Source organism: Chionomys nivalis, chromosome 2, assembly GCF_950005125.1.
Source record: "Chionomys nivalis chromosome 2, mChiNiv1.1, whole genome shotgun sequence".
NCBI lineage: Eukaryota > Metazoa > Chordata > Mammalia > Rodentia > Cricetidae > Chionomys > Chionomys nivalis.
The window spans coordinates 72,420,835-72,438,512 of record NC_080087.1 but is presented as its reverse complement, the minus strand read 5'-3'; the positions used below and the strand labels follow the sequence as shown (position 1 = coordinate 72,438,512).

The 17,678-nt window shown below is 44.1% G+C and overlaps 1 protein-coding gene across 1 annotated transcript; it reads left to right on the top strand.

The window, feature by feature from the left end:
* Positions 1–222: 222 nt before the first annotated feature.
* Smim17 (small integral membrane protein 17) lies at positions 223–16,843 on the top strand. The gene is made up of 4 exons (XM_057761881.1): positions 223–266; positions 9,547–9,777; positions 11,784–11,860; positions 14,048–16,843. Exons 2-4 carry the CDS (start codon positions 9,636–9,638, stop codon positions 14,156–14,158), a joined length of 330 nt encoding a protein of 109 aa, XP_057617864.1. The 5' UTR covers positions 223–266; positions 9,547–9,635; the 3' UTR covers positions 14,159–16,843.
* The last annotated feature ends 835 nt before the right edge of the window (positions 16,844–17,678 follow it).

The following is a 17,678-nucleotide window of genomic DNA, read 5'->3' as shown; positions in this document are numbered from 1 at the left end:
ATATATATATATATATATATATATATATATATATATATGTATGTATGTTCTTCTGCAACCATACCACAGGCCAGCGGTCTCTGTCACCCCTCCAATCTGTCTTCAGTTCTTTCCCAAGGCAGGCTCCCGGAGGAGGAGGAAGAGAGAGGCCACCTCCTTCTCTCCCCCTCTCCACTCCCACCTCCCACCCACAGCCTCCGCGTCTGCGCAGCTGCTGTCCTTGCAGCTCCAGCTCTGCAGTGCCTGGCAGGGTCTGGTTGGGGAGGGTGAGTCCTTAGAGGGACCCTCGTGGACGGGAAGGGGGCGGGAGATTGGGTTGGGGGCGTGGGCACTAAGCTGGGGAGGTGCATTCATGTGTGACTGTGCATGCGTGTCCATGCGTGGGTCTGGGGTGGGCGGGTTCGCAGTACAGCTGCTCTAGGTCTGGGGTCTGGGAAGGGAGGGTCCCCAAAGCCACGTGGGAGGGGACGGCTGGAAAGGAGGGGGCGTCTAACCAGGTTGGGTCCGTTTTTTTCTGCTAAACCTGATCTGTTTACCCGGTGCCTGTACATCGAGCACGAATTTTAACAACCAGGGAGAAGGGACCCTGCAGGAATCTTGCACTCAGGCGTCTGTGCTCCCTTGTGGGGGTATGTGCACGCGCACACCATCTCCCCGGGGGATAGGTCCCCAATCTCTGTTGGGCTTGCTGCACCTGGGAATCTGGCCGCGTGTGTACCTGCGCATGTGTGCATTGTGTTGTTCCGGGTTCGGTGTGGTGTATCCTGCAACAGGCCAGGAGTATGGGTTGTGAAGTCCCACAGGTGCGGGGATTTAAGGGGCAGCCCCAACTCTCCTGAGCTCTGAGGCTGTGATGGAGACCCTTGCCCAGTAACTGCTCAGCAGGACTTGAAAGTCAGAACGTTCACTCCGGGAAACAGTGCCTCTATTACTGTTGTTATTATTATTGTTGTTGTTATTATTATTATTGTTATTATATTGTGACGATTTCCTTTGCTCTCACTGCCTCTCATCCTTTCCCCTCAGCGGATGGTACCTTTCTAATTCACCAAGAACCAAGATTTACTGTGAGCTGTAAATCTCCTGGGTCCTGTTTCTTGCCCTCTCCCCTTCCATTCCCTGTATCTGCAGTGTCTTCTAATCCCCGCCCCTCTGCTCCCAGGTCTCCTGTGTGTCATTGACTCCTGCCTACCTTTCCATTTCTTTCTTCCTTTCTTCCTCCCTCCCTTCTTCCTTCTCTCCTTCCTTCCTTCCTTCCTTCCTTCCTTCCTTCCTTCCTTCCTTCCTTCCTTCCTTCCTTCCTTCCTTCCTTTTTAAAATTACATTTATTTGTGTGGGACACAGTGTTCAGAGGACAAATTGTGGGAGCTGGTTCTCCTGGGAACTGAACTCATGTTCTCAGGCGCGGCAGCAAGCGCCTTTTATCCACTGAGCCATATTATCATCCTCTCCACCTTGTACCTTTTCTTCTCTAGATCCCTGCTTCTCGGCCTAAACCTGTGATTAATCATGCTTCATATTGAAAGTAAAGCAATAAACAAAACCTAATTCTTAGGATAGTCTAACACTGTTTCCTACCAGTGTTCGTGCATATTCACACACACACACATACACACACACACACACACACACACGGCACATTTTTCTGTCTCAGGCTGGTCTCACAATTCTCTATTCACCCTGACCCGATCCCTCTCCTCTCCCTCCTAGTTGCTGGGGTTGCTAAGGAGCATCCTGGTGGCTGGTTTATGCTGTGCTAGACACTGAATGGTAGGCAAGCACTCTGCCGCCCAGCCACATCCTCAGTCCCTTTACGTTACTTGTCCATGCGGAGATCTTGTCTTTTCACAGCTTCCCTACAACATGCACTCCAACCCTTACAGATGCTGCAAACTGGCAGCCCTATGATCTACCCTAGGTCTGACATCACTATTTGGTTCATGGGGTGTCTCCTTTTTAAACATTTGAAATCATGGGCTTTTATAATGGCAGACCCTGTCTCAAAAATAAATAAATAAAAACCAGAAGAAAGAGAGCAAGAGAGGGTTAATGTTAGGTGACGAGGAAGGGGGATGGGCGGAAGAACATGGGGAAGAAAGACATTACACAACTGCTTTGATTTTTCCTTGCTAGTTTTAACTTTTTTTTTCCTTAAATTTGTTTTGTTTTTAATCCGTGGTGGATAAGTGAATTCAACTTTTTAGGCATTGTGGTAGTAAAACTGTAAAATAAGTAACAATCCAACTAATTCACAGTTAGTAATAAGTGAAAAAACCTTTTCTTAAATGAAGCGAGGTGCTTCTGGGTAGTCACTTTCTGTACAAATGAACTTCACTGAGATGTACAGAGTTGGGGGCTGGGCACGTGTCTGAGTGGATTCCTTAAACCTGCTGTATGATGTTTTTATTTGTGAGTTAATTAGAATAAACCAATTTTATTTAAATATTTAAAAAGTGCAAAAGATGTCATCTGAAAAATAATTTTCTAGTCTTCTAAGAAATTGAAAGTGACAACTATGTGTCCCGTGGGTTTGCCAGGCTGAAGGGGCGAGGCAACTCCTCTCGAAAGGACACTCGATGGGGCTTTTGCCACAATCCTCGGTACTCCCTATTGTTTATCCTGTATTGTGCAGGGGCTGTTGTTTCTTTTTTCTTAAGCAGTCCTCTGCGTTTGCAATTTGATTTTCAGTTGCAGAAGTGAGAACCAGAGAGAGACTCTTGCTTGGCTTAGTTTATTCTTGTTCGCTTTCTGCAACGCTCTGGGGGTGTTTGCATCCTGACCCCGGGTGCTGGCATTTCCGCCATCATGCTGTCATATTTCCTGCCTGGTTTGGTGCTGCCTGCTCACCTCAAGGACATCAGTAGCAATTGAGGGGGGCATCCAGCCCCAAAGTTCTGTTGAGAACTATTTGGAAAGTTTCATATCCAGTCAAACACCCGTGGGTGGCAAGTATTTACAGAGAGGTGATGTTTAAATTAAGGTTAGCCTTGAAGGAAGGGTGATGCCAAGTGCTGGGATTAAAGGCATGTGCCACCACTGCCCGGCTGGGCTGGCAGTTTTAAAAAATGTGGGTGCTTGCGATCCTAACTTGGGCCTTCATATATTTAATTATAAATATGTATGATATATATTTGTGTGTATACATACACATATACGTGTATAGGTACATGCGGTTTATATGCATGTAAATACATCTTTCAAATTAACCCACACCTGTCTCCACTGTATAAATGAATGGTAATTTATTTACTCATCTTCTGTTGTCAGATATCTAAATGTAATGCTTTGCTTGCCTACCGTGTTGTCTCAGCTGGCCTCAAGCCTGAGACTGTGCTGACCTGCAGAGTGCTGACATCACAGATGTTCTCCACCACACCCGTGCTTGTCAGTGTTTGTTTCTGAGTCAGGGTGTCATGCGGCCCAGGCTGTTGCACTGAACTCACCCTGTAGTCGAACTTCTCTTCCTCCTCCAGCCACTTCCCTCTGTTCTGGACTTAGAGGTCTGTGTCACCACGGTTTGTGCCCAGTTTGTGCAGGATCTGAGGGCTCTGTGTGTGCTAGGCCAGTGTTCTATCAACTGAGCTACATGCCCAGCCCCAGCAGGAATGTTTTTTAAAATATCTGCATTGTGTAGCATGAATTCTAATTGGTCTTAATAATTAAAAATTGAAATCAGCTATCAGGAGGTGAGAGCCGAAGGATCAGAGAAGCAGAGCCGCCAGCCGCTAGAGTTCTTACCTCTACCAAAGGGGCGACCCTGTCCTCAGACTGACTGCTTCTGAGTGTCTGTCTCCTCCCACCTTATCTTCCTCTCTCCTATATCACTCCTGTCTCCACCTCTCTAGCACTGGGATTAGAAACATGTGATCCTAAGTGCTGGGATCACCTATGTGTGAGCTCTGTTTCTGTTTTAGACAGATTCAATCTCGTGTAGCCCAGGGTGGCCTTGAACTCACAGAGATCCATCTGCTTCTGTCTCTTGGGTGCTGGGTTAAAGCTATGTGACACCACTGCCTGGCCTCTCTGGCTAACTAGTGGCTTAGCTCTGCACTCCGATCTTCAGGCAAGCTTTATTTGCTATAGTACATACAAAATATCACCACAGCATTGTTTAAAAATGTATTTGTGCCGGGCGGTGGTGGCGCACGCCTTTAATCCCAGCACTCGGGAGGCAGAGGCAGGCGGATCTCTGTGAGTTCGAGGCCAGCCTGGTCTACAAGAGCTAGTTCCAGGACAGGAACCAAAAGCTACGGAGAAACCCTGTCTCGAAAAATAAAAAAAAAATGTATTTGTGTCTGTGTGTGTGTGTGCGTGCATGCGTGCATACAAGTGCTCTCAGAGGCCAGAAGAGGATGTTAGATCCCCTGGAACTGGAATCAAAGAATGTTATGAGCTGTTTGATGTGTGTGCTAGGAGCTGAACCTGGGCCCTCTGCAAGAGCAGCCTGTGTTGTGACTGCTGAGCTAGCCCTCCAGTTCCAGTTCCCCATAAAAGTTCATACAGTAGCTTCAACTATGAGTATGAGCAGCTTTGTGTTGTTTTTCTGTATCTCTGTGTGGTGTATGCGAGTGTGCGCATGCAGCAGCCCATGTCGGCACACACAGACACCAAAGGATGTTTTCCTCGGACATTCTTTACCTTGTTTATTTCGAGGCAGGGTCTCTTTGGCCAGCCTGGTGGATGCTCATTGTTTGGGCTACACTAGCTGACCAGTAGGCCCCTGGAATTTCGTCCTTGTCCCTCCTCCAGTGAAGGGGTTACAGATGTGTGCTGCCTGGCATTTTTTTGGTCCTTTTTTTTTAAAAAAAATTTGTGTACTTGGGATTTGAACTCAAGTTCTCGTGTTTGTGCAGCAAGATCCACCCACTGAGCCATGCACTAGGCCCCTGGATATCTTTGTATTGTAAATATAGACAGAGCAGTGGTGGCTTCCACAAGCACGTGGGCATGGGATCGTTGTCCTGTCTGTGGGTGCTGAGGACTGGAGCATCACTTGTGGGTATGCATATATTTAGCCTTAGCAGATGGTGCGGTGGGGTTTTGCTCAGTGATTGTTGGGCTAACAAACACTCCCACCAGCACCTGTTAAGCCAGTTTGCTTGTAAGATCTACCTCTAAGAATTTCCCAGGGATGGTTTATATCACGGTGGGAGAAGGAGTGCCAGTGTCTCTTTTCATTTTTTGGTTTTTACAGTTGTTGAGAATAGCTATAGAAACAGGCACAGTAAAAGTAAGCAAATAGTGGATCGTGTTCTGACTAGAGCTGTCCCATTGGCTCCTGAAGCTGCTCCCCACTTCCTAACTAAGGGGCACCCCAATAGGAGAGAGGCTAACGACACAGCTGCTGAGTGTGGCCTCAGTGTCCAGGAGGCAGTTACAAGAGGATCAGGAGTTTGAGGCCAGCCTGGGATATGTAGTGAGTTCAAAGCTACGCTGAACTACTTGGCAGTGCCTAAAAACAAAACAAGGGCTGGTGAGATGGTTTGAGGAGTAAAAGCACATGCCACACAAACCTGGCAACTTGAGTTCCATTCCTGGATCCTCTGGTGAAAGGAAAGAACCAATTCTCAAAAGCTGTTCTCTGAATTCTGTGCACACACACACACACACACACACACACCCCAAAAGTTTAAAAGCCAGCAATGAAACAAACAACATTGGCACCAAGCTGAGGCATTCTCTTTGATTCCTGTTGAGAACAAGTAATTTTTTTTTCCTTCCAGAAATTCCTGGCTGGGTTTGAAATCTTTTCCTGTGCCTCTTTGGATATTAGACTAACTAACCTCCATAACTAGAATCCTTTATCCACAACTAAAAATCTAGATTATTGTAACCAGTCCAGATAGACAATGACAAAGCTAGTAGGTATTTTACACTTAGTTATACACTTTGTTTTGTTTTATTTTATTTTTTGAGACAAGGTTTTTCTGTGTAGCTTTGGAGCCTGTCCTGGAACTCACTCTGTAGACCAGGCTGGTCTTGAACTCACAGAGATCTGCCTGCCTCTGCCTCCCAAGTGCTGGGATTAGATGTGGGACACCACCACCTGGCTTACTTATATACTTTTGTGTGTATGTCGGGGCATGGTACACATATGAAGGTTAGAAGACAGCATATAGGAGTTGACCTCCTTCCTCCAAGTGGGTTTCAGGAATCAAACTCAGGGCATTAGGCTTGGCAGCAGACTTCGTTACTCATGCTACAGCACAAAGCCAGTGAACGGCTGGGGAGTAGGTAGAGGGTTGACATCATCAGAGCTGAGTGTATCCCAGGAAACAGGGAGATTGTGACAAGCTTCTGCTTCCTGGGGACAAAGTCTCAGGCAAGGATGAAGGCTGGGACAGCAGACAGAGAGCAAGGTGTTTTCTAAGAAAAGAGCAGGAGGCTTGCTGATTGGTTGGATGTGGTGTGAGACAGACAAGGTAAGGACAGCATTGTTGAGATTCTGGGGAGGATGGAGGGGTCCTGGGCAAGAGTGGAGGATCTAGAAGGAGAATGTGCTGGGCGTAGAGAGAGATGAGTTGCATTTGAAAATGATGCATTCAGAGGCCTTTCAGACATACTTCTCCAAGAGATAAATGATGGATGGAGGACTGGAAAGATGGCTCAGTAGTTAGGAGATCACACTGCTCCTGCAGGAGACCCAAGTTTGATTTCCAGAAACCATGTTGGGCAAGTCACAACCTCTGATAACTCCAACTCCAGGAGAAACTAATGCCCTCTTCTGGTCTCAAGGTACTGCACTCAGGTGCACATACCCACATACATACCCATAAAATTTAAAAATACAAAAAAACCTCATAAAATTTTTTAAGTGATGATTTGTGATACAGATTAAAAAGATATGATCCATGTAGCCTCTATAAAAATTTAATATAAATATGTGTTATTACATCATTTATTTAATATAAATACAGATAATTTAATATAAGTTGTATGCCACATTTGTATGTGTGTATATGCATGCAGTGCACATGTGTGGAGGTGCAAATACACTTGTCTGTGTGTGTATGAAGGTCAGAGGACAACTTTGGGTGTCATTGCTCAGGTGCCATCCTCCTTGGTTTTGGAGGGTGGGTCTCTCAGTAGCCTAAGCCTTGCTGGTGAGGGGTAGACTGTTTAACGAGCAAGCCTCAGAAAGCCTCCTTCCCAGGTGTGAGGTTTCAGTGTACAGGTGTGAGTGTACAGCAAACACTTTTCTGCCTGAGCCATCTTCCCAGCCTGCATATCACACATATGAAAAAAATTCAAATATTATGCCCAGGGTCAGTTGGCTTTATCTTTCTGTGTGTGCCCTTTTATCAACTTCTTTTCCTTAACTGCACATTTTAAGAGTTGCATTATGTTTTATTTGTGTGTGTGTGTATCATGCATGTGTGCCCAGGAGCACAGCTGGAGGCTAAATGACAGCTTGTAGGAGTCAGGTCTCTCCTATCATGTATTATACTCAGGCTGCCAGACTCGGTGGGCAGTCATCTCGCCCACCAAGCCATCTAAGTGGCCCTTTTTTTCCCTCTTTGTTTCAGAAGTATTTCTTTAATATACACATGGCTGTTGCACACATTTCAGGGGTTAAATGATATACTATAATGTGTGTGTAATGGCCAGATCAGGGCCATTGGTCATCCATCACCTCAGATACTGGGAATTTCTTTATACAAGAATGTTCAAAATTCTATTAGTTGTTCTGAAACATTGAATTAATTGTTGTCAACTACAGTTACCCTACATTATTCTCTTAATGAAAAACTGAACTTTTAAAAAAATAATTCACTTATTTTTATTTTATGTGCATTGGCATTTTGTCTGCATGCATGTCTGTGTGAGGGTGTTGGAGTCACAGACAGTTGTGAGTTGCCATGTGGTGCTGGAAATTGAACCCTGATCCTCTGAAAGAGCAGCCAGTGCTCTTAACTGCTGAGCCATCTCTCCAGTCTCGAAAAGCCGAACTCTTAAGCCTGTTTTCCATTCTCTTAGTCTGTCTTCCCCTTTGCACTCTCCCCAGGCTCCAGCTACCTGATACTAATATAATAATACCTTCTATGAGGCCCGCTTTTTAGCTACATGTATGTTCTAGTTTCATTTCTGTTACTGTAACAAAATACCTTGACACCAAGCAACTTACCGGAGGAAGCGTTTGCTGTAGTTCACAATTCCATGTTACAGAGAAATTGCAGGGACAGTATGAGACAGTTGGTCTCATCAAATTTATAGTCAAGAGCGGAGAAGAATAAATGCATTGCATGCTTGCTCGTTTGCTTTTGCTTGGCTCGATTTTTCCGCTTTTATCCAGTTCTGCATCCTTCCTAGGGAATGGCGTCACCCACAGCGGGCTAGGTCTTCCCATATCAACTAATTAAGATGTTCTCCTACAGACACGCACACAGGCAAACCCAGAGTAGATTATCCCTCATTAAGGTTTTCCTAGCAATCAGCACCATGGCTAGCACCGTTCACTAGATGATCCTGTCTGTCAGCTCGTGCATTCCCAGGCGGTTCTATGTTGTGTCAAGCTGATAAACTTGCCAATCCCAATATACAAGTGATCTCAGCATATAAGTGCTATCATATGATGTCTGTCTTCTCAAAAGTGTTTTAAAGGATAACACAGCTATCACCTCAATTTTCCTCCAGCTACTTCAAGAACACTTCTAACACAAAGATGGGTGCGCCTGGTGTGGTGGCACACATTTGTAATCTTAGCACTTTGTGTTCTGAGATGGGAGTATTGTGAGTCGGAGTCAAGACTGGGCTGTGCAGTAAGTTTAGGCTAGCCTGGGCTTCTAACAAGACCTTGTCACAAACAGAGGGAAAGGCAGACAGACAGATAGTGTCTTATATTTCCTTATGCCATCCCAGCAATCAATAAAGTAAGCAACAAGTATTTAGTATCATTAAATTCTCAGCCCACATAAATTCTCTACAATAAATATTTTTGCTTCACAGCACGATGCTTGGGATCTGCCTTTATGATAGTTAATCTTGTCGTCTAAATTACCATCTTTGATGGCAATTTAGAATCACCATGGAAACCCTGTGGACCAGTCTATAAGGGTGTTTCCAGACAGGCTGAACTGATTAGGAGAAACCTACCCTGAATGTAGGCACCTGCAGTCCATGGAGTGGGATACTGGACTGAATAAAAAGGAGAAAGGGGGCTGGCTGTGGTGCCACATGCCTTTAATCCTAGCACTCAGGAGGCAGAAGTAGGTGGATCTCTTTGAGTTTGAGGCTACTCTGGTCTACAGAGTGAGCTCCAGGACATCCAGGGCTACACAGAGAAACCCTGCTTCAACACACAAACAAAACAAAACAAAACAACACAAAAGGAGAAAGGGAGTTGAGCAGATTCCTGCCAGGGCAGGCAATGCCACCAGCTGCCTCATGCTCCTGTGGTAGTGCTCCCTCCCATGATAGGTCATGAATCAATATAAACCCTTCGTTTTTAACCTCTGAACCATCTCTCCAGCACTCTGCTGTTTTCCTAGCAATCAGCACCATGGTTAGCACCGTTCACTACATGACCATGTGTCTGTCGGTCTTCAGGCTTTGGATCCTGTGCCTGGGGAACTGCACAGGACACTGAAACAGAGAAGTGTAAGCCTGCCTTGGAAGCCCCACCTCCTCCTGAGGAGATGCAGAGCCTCAGGACTGAGCAGACACAGGGACTGCTGCCCCGGGACAGCAGGGCCTGGGAGAAGCCTGGCCACCCCACCTTCCCTAAGGACTGGGAGGCTGTGGAGGTCGGGGCCTCCAGCTGCGACAGCGATGAGAAAGGTGAGGGGTCTTGTGGGGGATGGGCAAGGGAGATGCTCTGGAGAGAATGCAGGGGGAGGCTGAGCATCCATTCTGTTGCTTGCTGAGTCAACGGACACAACTCAGGGAATGCTGCATTGGTCAGCTAGTGCTGTGCAGGAATTCATCCCAACGTTTAGCCACTTAATGCAGCAAGCATGTGGGGGTTCGTATTTCTGTAGATCAGGGGACATTTCTCCTGTTTGCTGTTTCTGCACTTGCCTGTGAGCCTTGTGTCTCCAGGAGGTTTATTCTCTTGGGTCCTTGGAGGGTAGTGAGGAACAGGGAATGCTGGGATGCCTAAGCACTGAAAGATTTTAAAAATGAGTGTGCGTGTGTGTCTCTGTGTGTGTGTGTGTGTGTGTGTGTGTGTGAGAGAGAGAGAGAGAGAGAGAGAGAGAGAGAGAGAGAGAGAGAGAGCGCAAGAGTGTACAGGTACCCACAGAGGCCAGAAGAAGGCAGAGGCTACTGTAGAGTTACAGGTAATTGTGAGATGTCTGATGTAGTTTCTGGGAGCTGAGCACACATCCTCAAGAGCAAGCACAGCATCACCTTTTAAACACTGAGCATCTCTCCAGCCCTCCTCGGCACTTTTAAAGCCTGTGCTAGCAACTCAATGATCCTATGTGATTGGTCAAGGCCAGGATCAGTGAGGGAGGGGTTTTTGGGTGAAACTTTTCATGGAGAGACATCACACACACACACACACACACACACACACACACACACACACACCTCAGAGAGAGAAGCCAAGATTAAGGTCACTAACAAGAATCTGCATGGCAGGGGTCAGAATGTGTTGTTAAACCTGCAATGAACAATTCAGACCCTACTCTCTAATAATTACACAGCTCAAATGTCAAGGGTGATGAAGGTTTTTCATTTTCATTTTCTTTTTTTTTTTAAAGCTGTTTTCCAGAATAAGTGGTAGGTTTGGGAAGTCAAGAGTGAAAAACAAGAGGTCAGTTAATAGAGACCTCTGGGCCAGCAGGATGGGTCGGTGGAGAGAACTGACCCCCAATTGTCCTCTGACCTCCACATGTGTGCTACAGCGTGTGCCTCCACTCACCCCTCAAAATAGTAAGAGGGGAAAAAAAAGGTGTACTTTAAACTGGGCATGGTAGCTGACTCTTGTAACCTAGCACTTGGGAGGCTGAGGCTTGAGAATTGCTCATGAGTCTGAGACTAACCTGGGTTAGAGGGAGAGTTCCAGGCCAGTCTGAGATAAGTAAAACAAAACAGTCTCTGCCAGCTTCATTCCATTTAGGACTGGGAAGGATGCATAGGTTGCAGCCATATGGGAAATTTTCCTGGAAGCCTCTCTCATGGAAGGGAGAGAGACTCCTGTAGCAATTCTTCCTCTGGGCTCCTCATTCAGATATTGGCTGGAAGCCTGTCAGGGAACTTCTACCTTCTGGACAGGTGAATGGAGGAACCCATCATACGGCCCAGTTTAGGTCATGTAGCCAGCTGCAGGATCTGAATTCAGCCCGACACGTTGAGAGCCCCACATGAACTGTGTGTGTATGCATGTATATCTGTGTGTATATGTCTGTGTATCTGTGTTTATGCATGCTTGTGTGTGTTTGTTTGTGTGTTTCTGCATATATAAGTGTGTACGTATATGTATGTTTGTATGTATTTATGTATATGTGTTTGTGTTTGTATATGTTTATACATTACATGTGTGTGTTTTTATGTATTATATGTATATGTGTTTGTATGCATTTGTATATGTGTGTTTGTATATATGTGTTTATATATATATACATATATATGTGTGTTTTATGTGTATGTGTGTATGTTTATGTGTGTATATGTATGGTGTATGTATGTGTAGATCTATGTGTGTTTATATGTGTGAGGTCATTAGTAGGCAAGGGGTAGGAATAAATAGATGGGGCCATGGGGAGAGCGAGGGAGCCTTGCTGAAGTGTCCTGGTTGCTCACCAGCAGCTCCTCCCTCCTCTGTTTCATTGTCTTCACAGATCTGTCTTCCCAAGAGACAGGGCTGTCTCAGGAATGGAGCTCGGTAGAAGAAGAAGATGACTCTGATGACTCCCAGGTATGTGGAGGAATTATTTCTTTCAGCACAAACGTTACCCTGAAGATCTCAGTGAGTTGTCACCTTTCCTTCCTCAGCCTGGAATGACTTCAGTACATAGACATTCCAAGTGCTCTCTCATGAGAGATATGGCACATTTCTGTAGTGGCCAGATACAGTGGTGGGTCCCTTGTGACATGTATGTATCTCTATGCACACAAACCGACCACAGCGCTGCACCTGTAGTCAGTCTGTCCACCCCCAACCATCCACCCAGCCGTCTACCCATCCATCCACCCATCCATTTATCCATCCATCCATCCATCCATCCATCCATCCATCCATCCACCCACCCACCCACCCACCTGTCCATCCATCCATCCATCCATCCATCCATCCATCCATCCATCCATCCGTCCATCCATCCATCCACACATCTGTCCATCTGTCTATCTGTCTGTTCATTTGTCCATCCATCGGCCCACCCACATGTAATCCCATGCATCCATCCACCCACCCATTTGCCTATCCCCTTCATCTAGTCTTCTTCTCTCTCCCACAGAAAACCTGGGCTTGATCTTCAGCCCAGCATTTATCTGTAATCCTTGCACTTAGGAAATAGAAACAGGAAATGGGAAGTTCAAAGGTTATTCTTGACTATGTAATGAATTGAAGCCAGTCTGGGCTGCATGAAACTCCACCTCAAAAGAAAAAAAAATAAGGTTTACTTAAATAGGGTAATACAGAAAACATACACACACATACATATTGGTTAATACATATTGGTCTTTATTCTTTTTCCAGTTTACTTGTACTTTAGAAGGAACAATGCATTAGTTATCTTTCATCCTACTGTTACCACAACACCTGACAATATATGAGAGGCAAGATTTACTTCTGCTCATGGTTTTAGACAGTTCTAGTCCATCAGCCCAGTTATTGGGGTGGGAGTGTGTGGTGGAGGCTGTTCACTTAGGAAAAATGAAAGAAGCAAAAAACATCATGAATCAGGACTTCATAGTGATTCACTTCCCTCAGCCTGTCCCTGCCTTCTGAGTATGAGTATTAAGATAAATAGCAAGTATCTGAAGCTGGAGAGATGGCTCAGTGGTTAAGAGTGCTTTCTGCTCTTCCAGAGGACCCGAGTTCTGTTCCCAGCACCCATGTCAAACAGCTGTAACTCCAGCTCCAGGGGATCCAATGTTCTTTTCTGGCCTCTGTGGGTACTGCATTTGTGTGCACATAACCCACTAGCACCACAGACACACATACATGCAAATTCATATAAATCTTGGACTGGAGAGATGGTCCAACAGTCAAGGATGATGTCATGTTTTAGAGCTGGAGGGTCTGAAGGAGTGATGTAGAGGGAATTATATTACACTTTCTCAGTGAGGGGCAGTTACTAGGATGTGTGTGGAATGTCATGTATAGCCTAAGATGCTAGGTCGTGAGGGGTGGCTCAGTGTGGAAAGCACGGGCAAGTGCGAAGAATGAAGTTTGGATTCCCAGAACCCATGCAAATTCTGGGTAGATTTGGCAACCTGCATTTAACTCTAGTACTCTAAATGTGGAGGGTGGAGACTGGGGGCTCCTGCTGCAAGCGGGCTGACTACTGTAGTCTACGTCACTGGGGGCTCCTGCTGCAAGCAGGCTGACTACTATAGTCCAGGTCACAAGCTCAGGTTCAATTGAGAGACCCTGCTTCAATGTATAAGATGGAAATCAACCAAAGGAGATTGCTTATGTTAACTTCAGAAATGCCTGTGAATGCACATGGGTGTACACATGTGTGTACATACACATGTATGCCCCTATACATGTCAACATGCATTCTGACAAAACACAAACCTGCCAAATAGCTCAAGGTAGCTGTTATATTTATAAATGAATCTGTTCACACAATGAGATAGACAGGTTGGGCCGAGAACTAGATACCAGTAACACAAAGCTAAGGCTTTCTAAATAAGTGATATGTTGAAAATTTTATCTCCTTATTCTGAAATTTCCTTTTTAAAAAACACAGACATGTTGCTTGTTTCCGTATATTTATCTAATATCTGGCTATTCTGTCATGCAGTTTTAAACTTAAACGACTTCTCTGCTGGTAGAATCCTAATCGTAGGATCTTACTTTCCTACAGTTAGTGATGCTAGCCTCCTTCCTGTCCAGTGCTAACATTTTCTTTCTTTCTTTCCCCCCTTTTAGGGCTTTATGGAGTGGTCCAAAGCTCCACAGCAGACAACCATCGTGTTGGTAGTATGTGTGCTGTTCTTGTTCTTGGTTTTAACCGGGATGCCCATGATGCTCCACATTTAAATGTCATGGTTGCCACTGTATGGAAACATAAGCTCTGTGTCACATTAAGGAACTGTCCTGGCTAGAAACAAGGCATGGGTACTGAACATTATGAAACGCCTTTCAAACATCCATCGAGATGAGTTTATTATTTTTTAATTTGTTTATTTTAAAGATTTATTTTTTAATTATGTGTGTCTCTCTCTGTCTATACGTGCTATTGTGAGTGTAGTACCAGCAGAGGCCAGAAGAGGGAGTATGAGCCCCTGCAGCTGGAGTTGTAGGCAGTTGTGAGCTGCCTGATATGGGTGCTGGGAGCAGAACTCTTGTCCTCTGCAGGAACAGTAAGCATCTTTTACTGTGGAGCTATCTCTCCAGCTTCATGAGTTTTTCTTTTTAAATTTTTTAAATTAAACCTTCTTAGTATGAGGTTTTTTCATTACTGAAAAATTTTTAAGTGAACTCATCACTGTAAAAACACATTATTTTGTGTACTACTGAGAAATTTTGTTTACTACCAAAAAAGAAAAATGTGAGTTAATTGTAAGACACTGTGAATTGGAAGGCGTCTCTTCAGAGAAGGTAAAAAATGTACAACTTAGGGTCAATGTTGAACCATTTTCTGTCTTTTAAAGATATTATATTACAATTTAATGTTTTGCTTGTGTGTGCATCTATGTATCAAGTATGTGCTTGGTGCCTGTGGAGGCCAGAAAAGTGTGTTGGGTCCCTTAAAAGTGGAGTTACAGATGGTTCTGAGCCACCATGTGGGTGCTGGGAATTGAACCTGGTTCTTTTGGAAGAGCAGCCAGTGCTCTTCATCTTTCCAGTCTCAGCATCATAGCATCTTCAGGATGTACTCTCTTTCCACATACGACCTTATTTTTCTTGATATTTTATGTAAGGATTCTTGCCTCTATCTTGATGTCTCTGGTTGGTGCTATTTTGTGAAGTTTTGGTCTTATGACTTAAGCTTGCATCATTGAAAGATCTGAGTAAGTTTTTACACTTTTTAATGCTTTCAAATAATTTCTGTAGCTTGAGAAACATCAGGTTCTTGATAGCTTAAAAAATTTACTGTGACTGGAGAGATGGCTCAGTGGTAGAGAGTGGTCATCACTCTCGCAGTTCTTTTCCTGTCACACATGAAACACACAGTGCTCACAGCTGCCTGTAACTCCTGCTCCAGGTGTCAGGCTCCCTCTTCTGGACTCTGGGGACATGACACTCGTGTACATAACCCACTCATATCCCCCCCACATGCACATATAATTAAAAAATAAATCTTCTAAATTGTTTATTTTTTTAAATAATTCAATAATAATCAGTTCTGATTTGTGAGGGGAATCTCAGGAAATGTTTGGACAGAGTTTGAGTTGTCAGAACTCATTTATCAGTCATTACTTTGATAATTCTATATTGTTAGCTTGTGAATTTTTTTTAAATTCTCCTTGGATTCATTTTGATGATTTATAATAGTCTTTTATCCTCTAGAGAGTTCTTCATTCCATAGACCTTTTGAGATTATGAACGCTATTTTTATAATTGAACAGATTCTTTGCTTTCTTTTCTGTCACTGTTCTCCTTTCAACTTGTCTGTGGTTTGCTTGATCTTTAGTTTTACCAAACACTTATCTGGTTCTTATTACTGTTTTCCCAAAGATCTAGTGTTTGGCTTTATTTATATCCATTATTTCTTTTATTTGTTATTTATTTTTTAATATATTAAATTATAAAATATATATTGTGCTTAGGTTTGACTACTTTTATTTCTTGTGTCACATTTTATGCTGAATACTTAATTTAAATTCTCTCTGTACTTGCAATAATAACATATTTAATAATAGAAATGTCCTTCTGCGTATAACCTTGGTCACGTCCTGACATTATATAATCGACATCTTTGCTTGTTGTGACTTTTTTGTAGCACTCCTACTAAATGCTTGGAAGTTCAGTGGTTTAGTTTGCTTTTTGTTCAGAAACGCTTTTGCCAGGCTGGGCATGGCTGGGGAAATAGTTCAGAGGGTAAGAGAGCTTGCTCTGCAAACATGGGGACCTGAGTTTGAATCCCCAGGATCAGCACAATGCAAGACTGTCTGTGCTGTGATCTCAACACTGGGAGGTGGTGTTGAGTGGAGACAGTGGCCAGAGCTCACTGGCAAGCCAGCTTAGCCGAAAGCTCAAGCTTCTAGTTGGGTGAGGACTCTGTCTGTGCAAGGCAATAAGGTGGAAAGCAAAGGAGGAAGACAGCCCATGTCCTGCCCTAGATTCCACAAGCACAAGTGGCTGAGCACTTACACACTCAGATGTGTGCTACCAACCCTCCCACCCCCACCCCCACCCTTGTCCCCCACCCACCAAAGGAAAAGGAGTTGTCTAATTTTTATGCTTTGCTAATGTAACCTATAATATATTTGCTTCCAAAACATTTTTTCAGAGCTTCAGCCATGGCCAAGGACATGTCCTGACATTATAGCTGTTACATGGATAGTTAAGATGAACCTCTGCTCTTTGTAGACTAGAGAGTCATGTTCACCTGCTATGTGACTTTGAACTGCTGCCTCTGTTAATCTGACTGACCAGTATATTTTTATATTTACTTTATGTACTCACTAGTTGTATAATTCAATACAAACAAATCCAGAGCTATTATAACTTGTCGGTTAAATGACATATGTAAGACACCAGGCACATAAGGCATATAATAATCACTCAATAAATGCCAGTTAAAACCTGATTCTGACTCTTTGGTTGCATAGAGAATGATTGCCTTTAGCCAATTTGGTGACCTGAAAGTTTCCTTGTCAAATATAACTTGCTATGAGTGTCCTTTTCTTTTTAAAATCCGCTGTGGGGTTGTGCACAGGATATATCCACTGCACCATTTTGTTTGAAAAGGATTTTCTTTTTTAGATGTATTTATTTTATTTTGTGTGTATGAGTGTCTTGCCTGGTGCCCACAGAGACCAGAAGAGGGTGTCAGAACCTCTGGAACTGGTGTTATGGATGGTTGTGACCAAATCCACATTCTTTGTTAGAGCAACCAGTGCTGTCAACTGCTGAGCCATCTCTTCAGCATCCAGAGCTTTTTTTCTTTTTTAAAAATTGATTTTATTTAGTGCATGTATGTTTTGTGTGTGCATGTGTGTTGAGTGTGCATATGCACAGGTGTATACTTGCTTGTCTGTATATGAACTACATGGTATGCAGTACCCACAGAGGCCAGAAGAGGGTGCTGGATTACGGGATCTGAAGTAACAGAAGTCAGTGAGCCCTACAATGCAGTTCCTGGAAACTGAACTTGGGTTCTCTTAGGAGACCAGCAAGCGGTCTTTAACACTGAGTCATCTCTCCTGCACCATGTAAAAACATTTTCAATGGCCTCTCTGGGGTTTGTTATAGAAATAATCAGGGGTAAATACAAGGTGATCTCTCCCTTTTATCCTCTCTCAGGGTAACTGTATCCAACAAGCCCTTAAAAGACGTCTGCTGTTATGTAGTTGGGATTTTATTAGCTATAAACAAGAGACACTCAATTCAA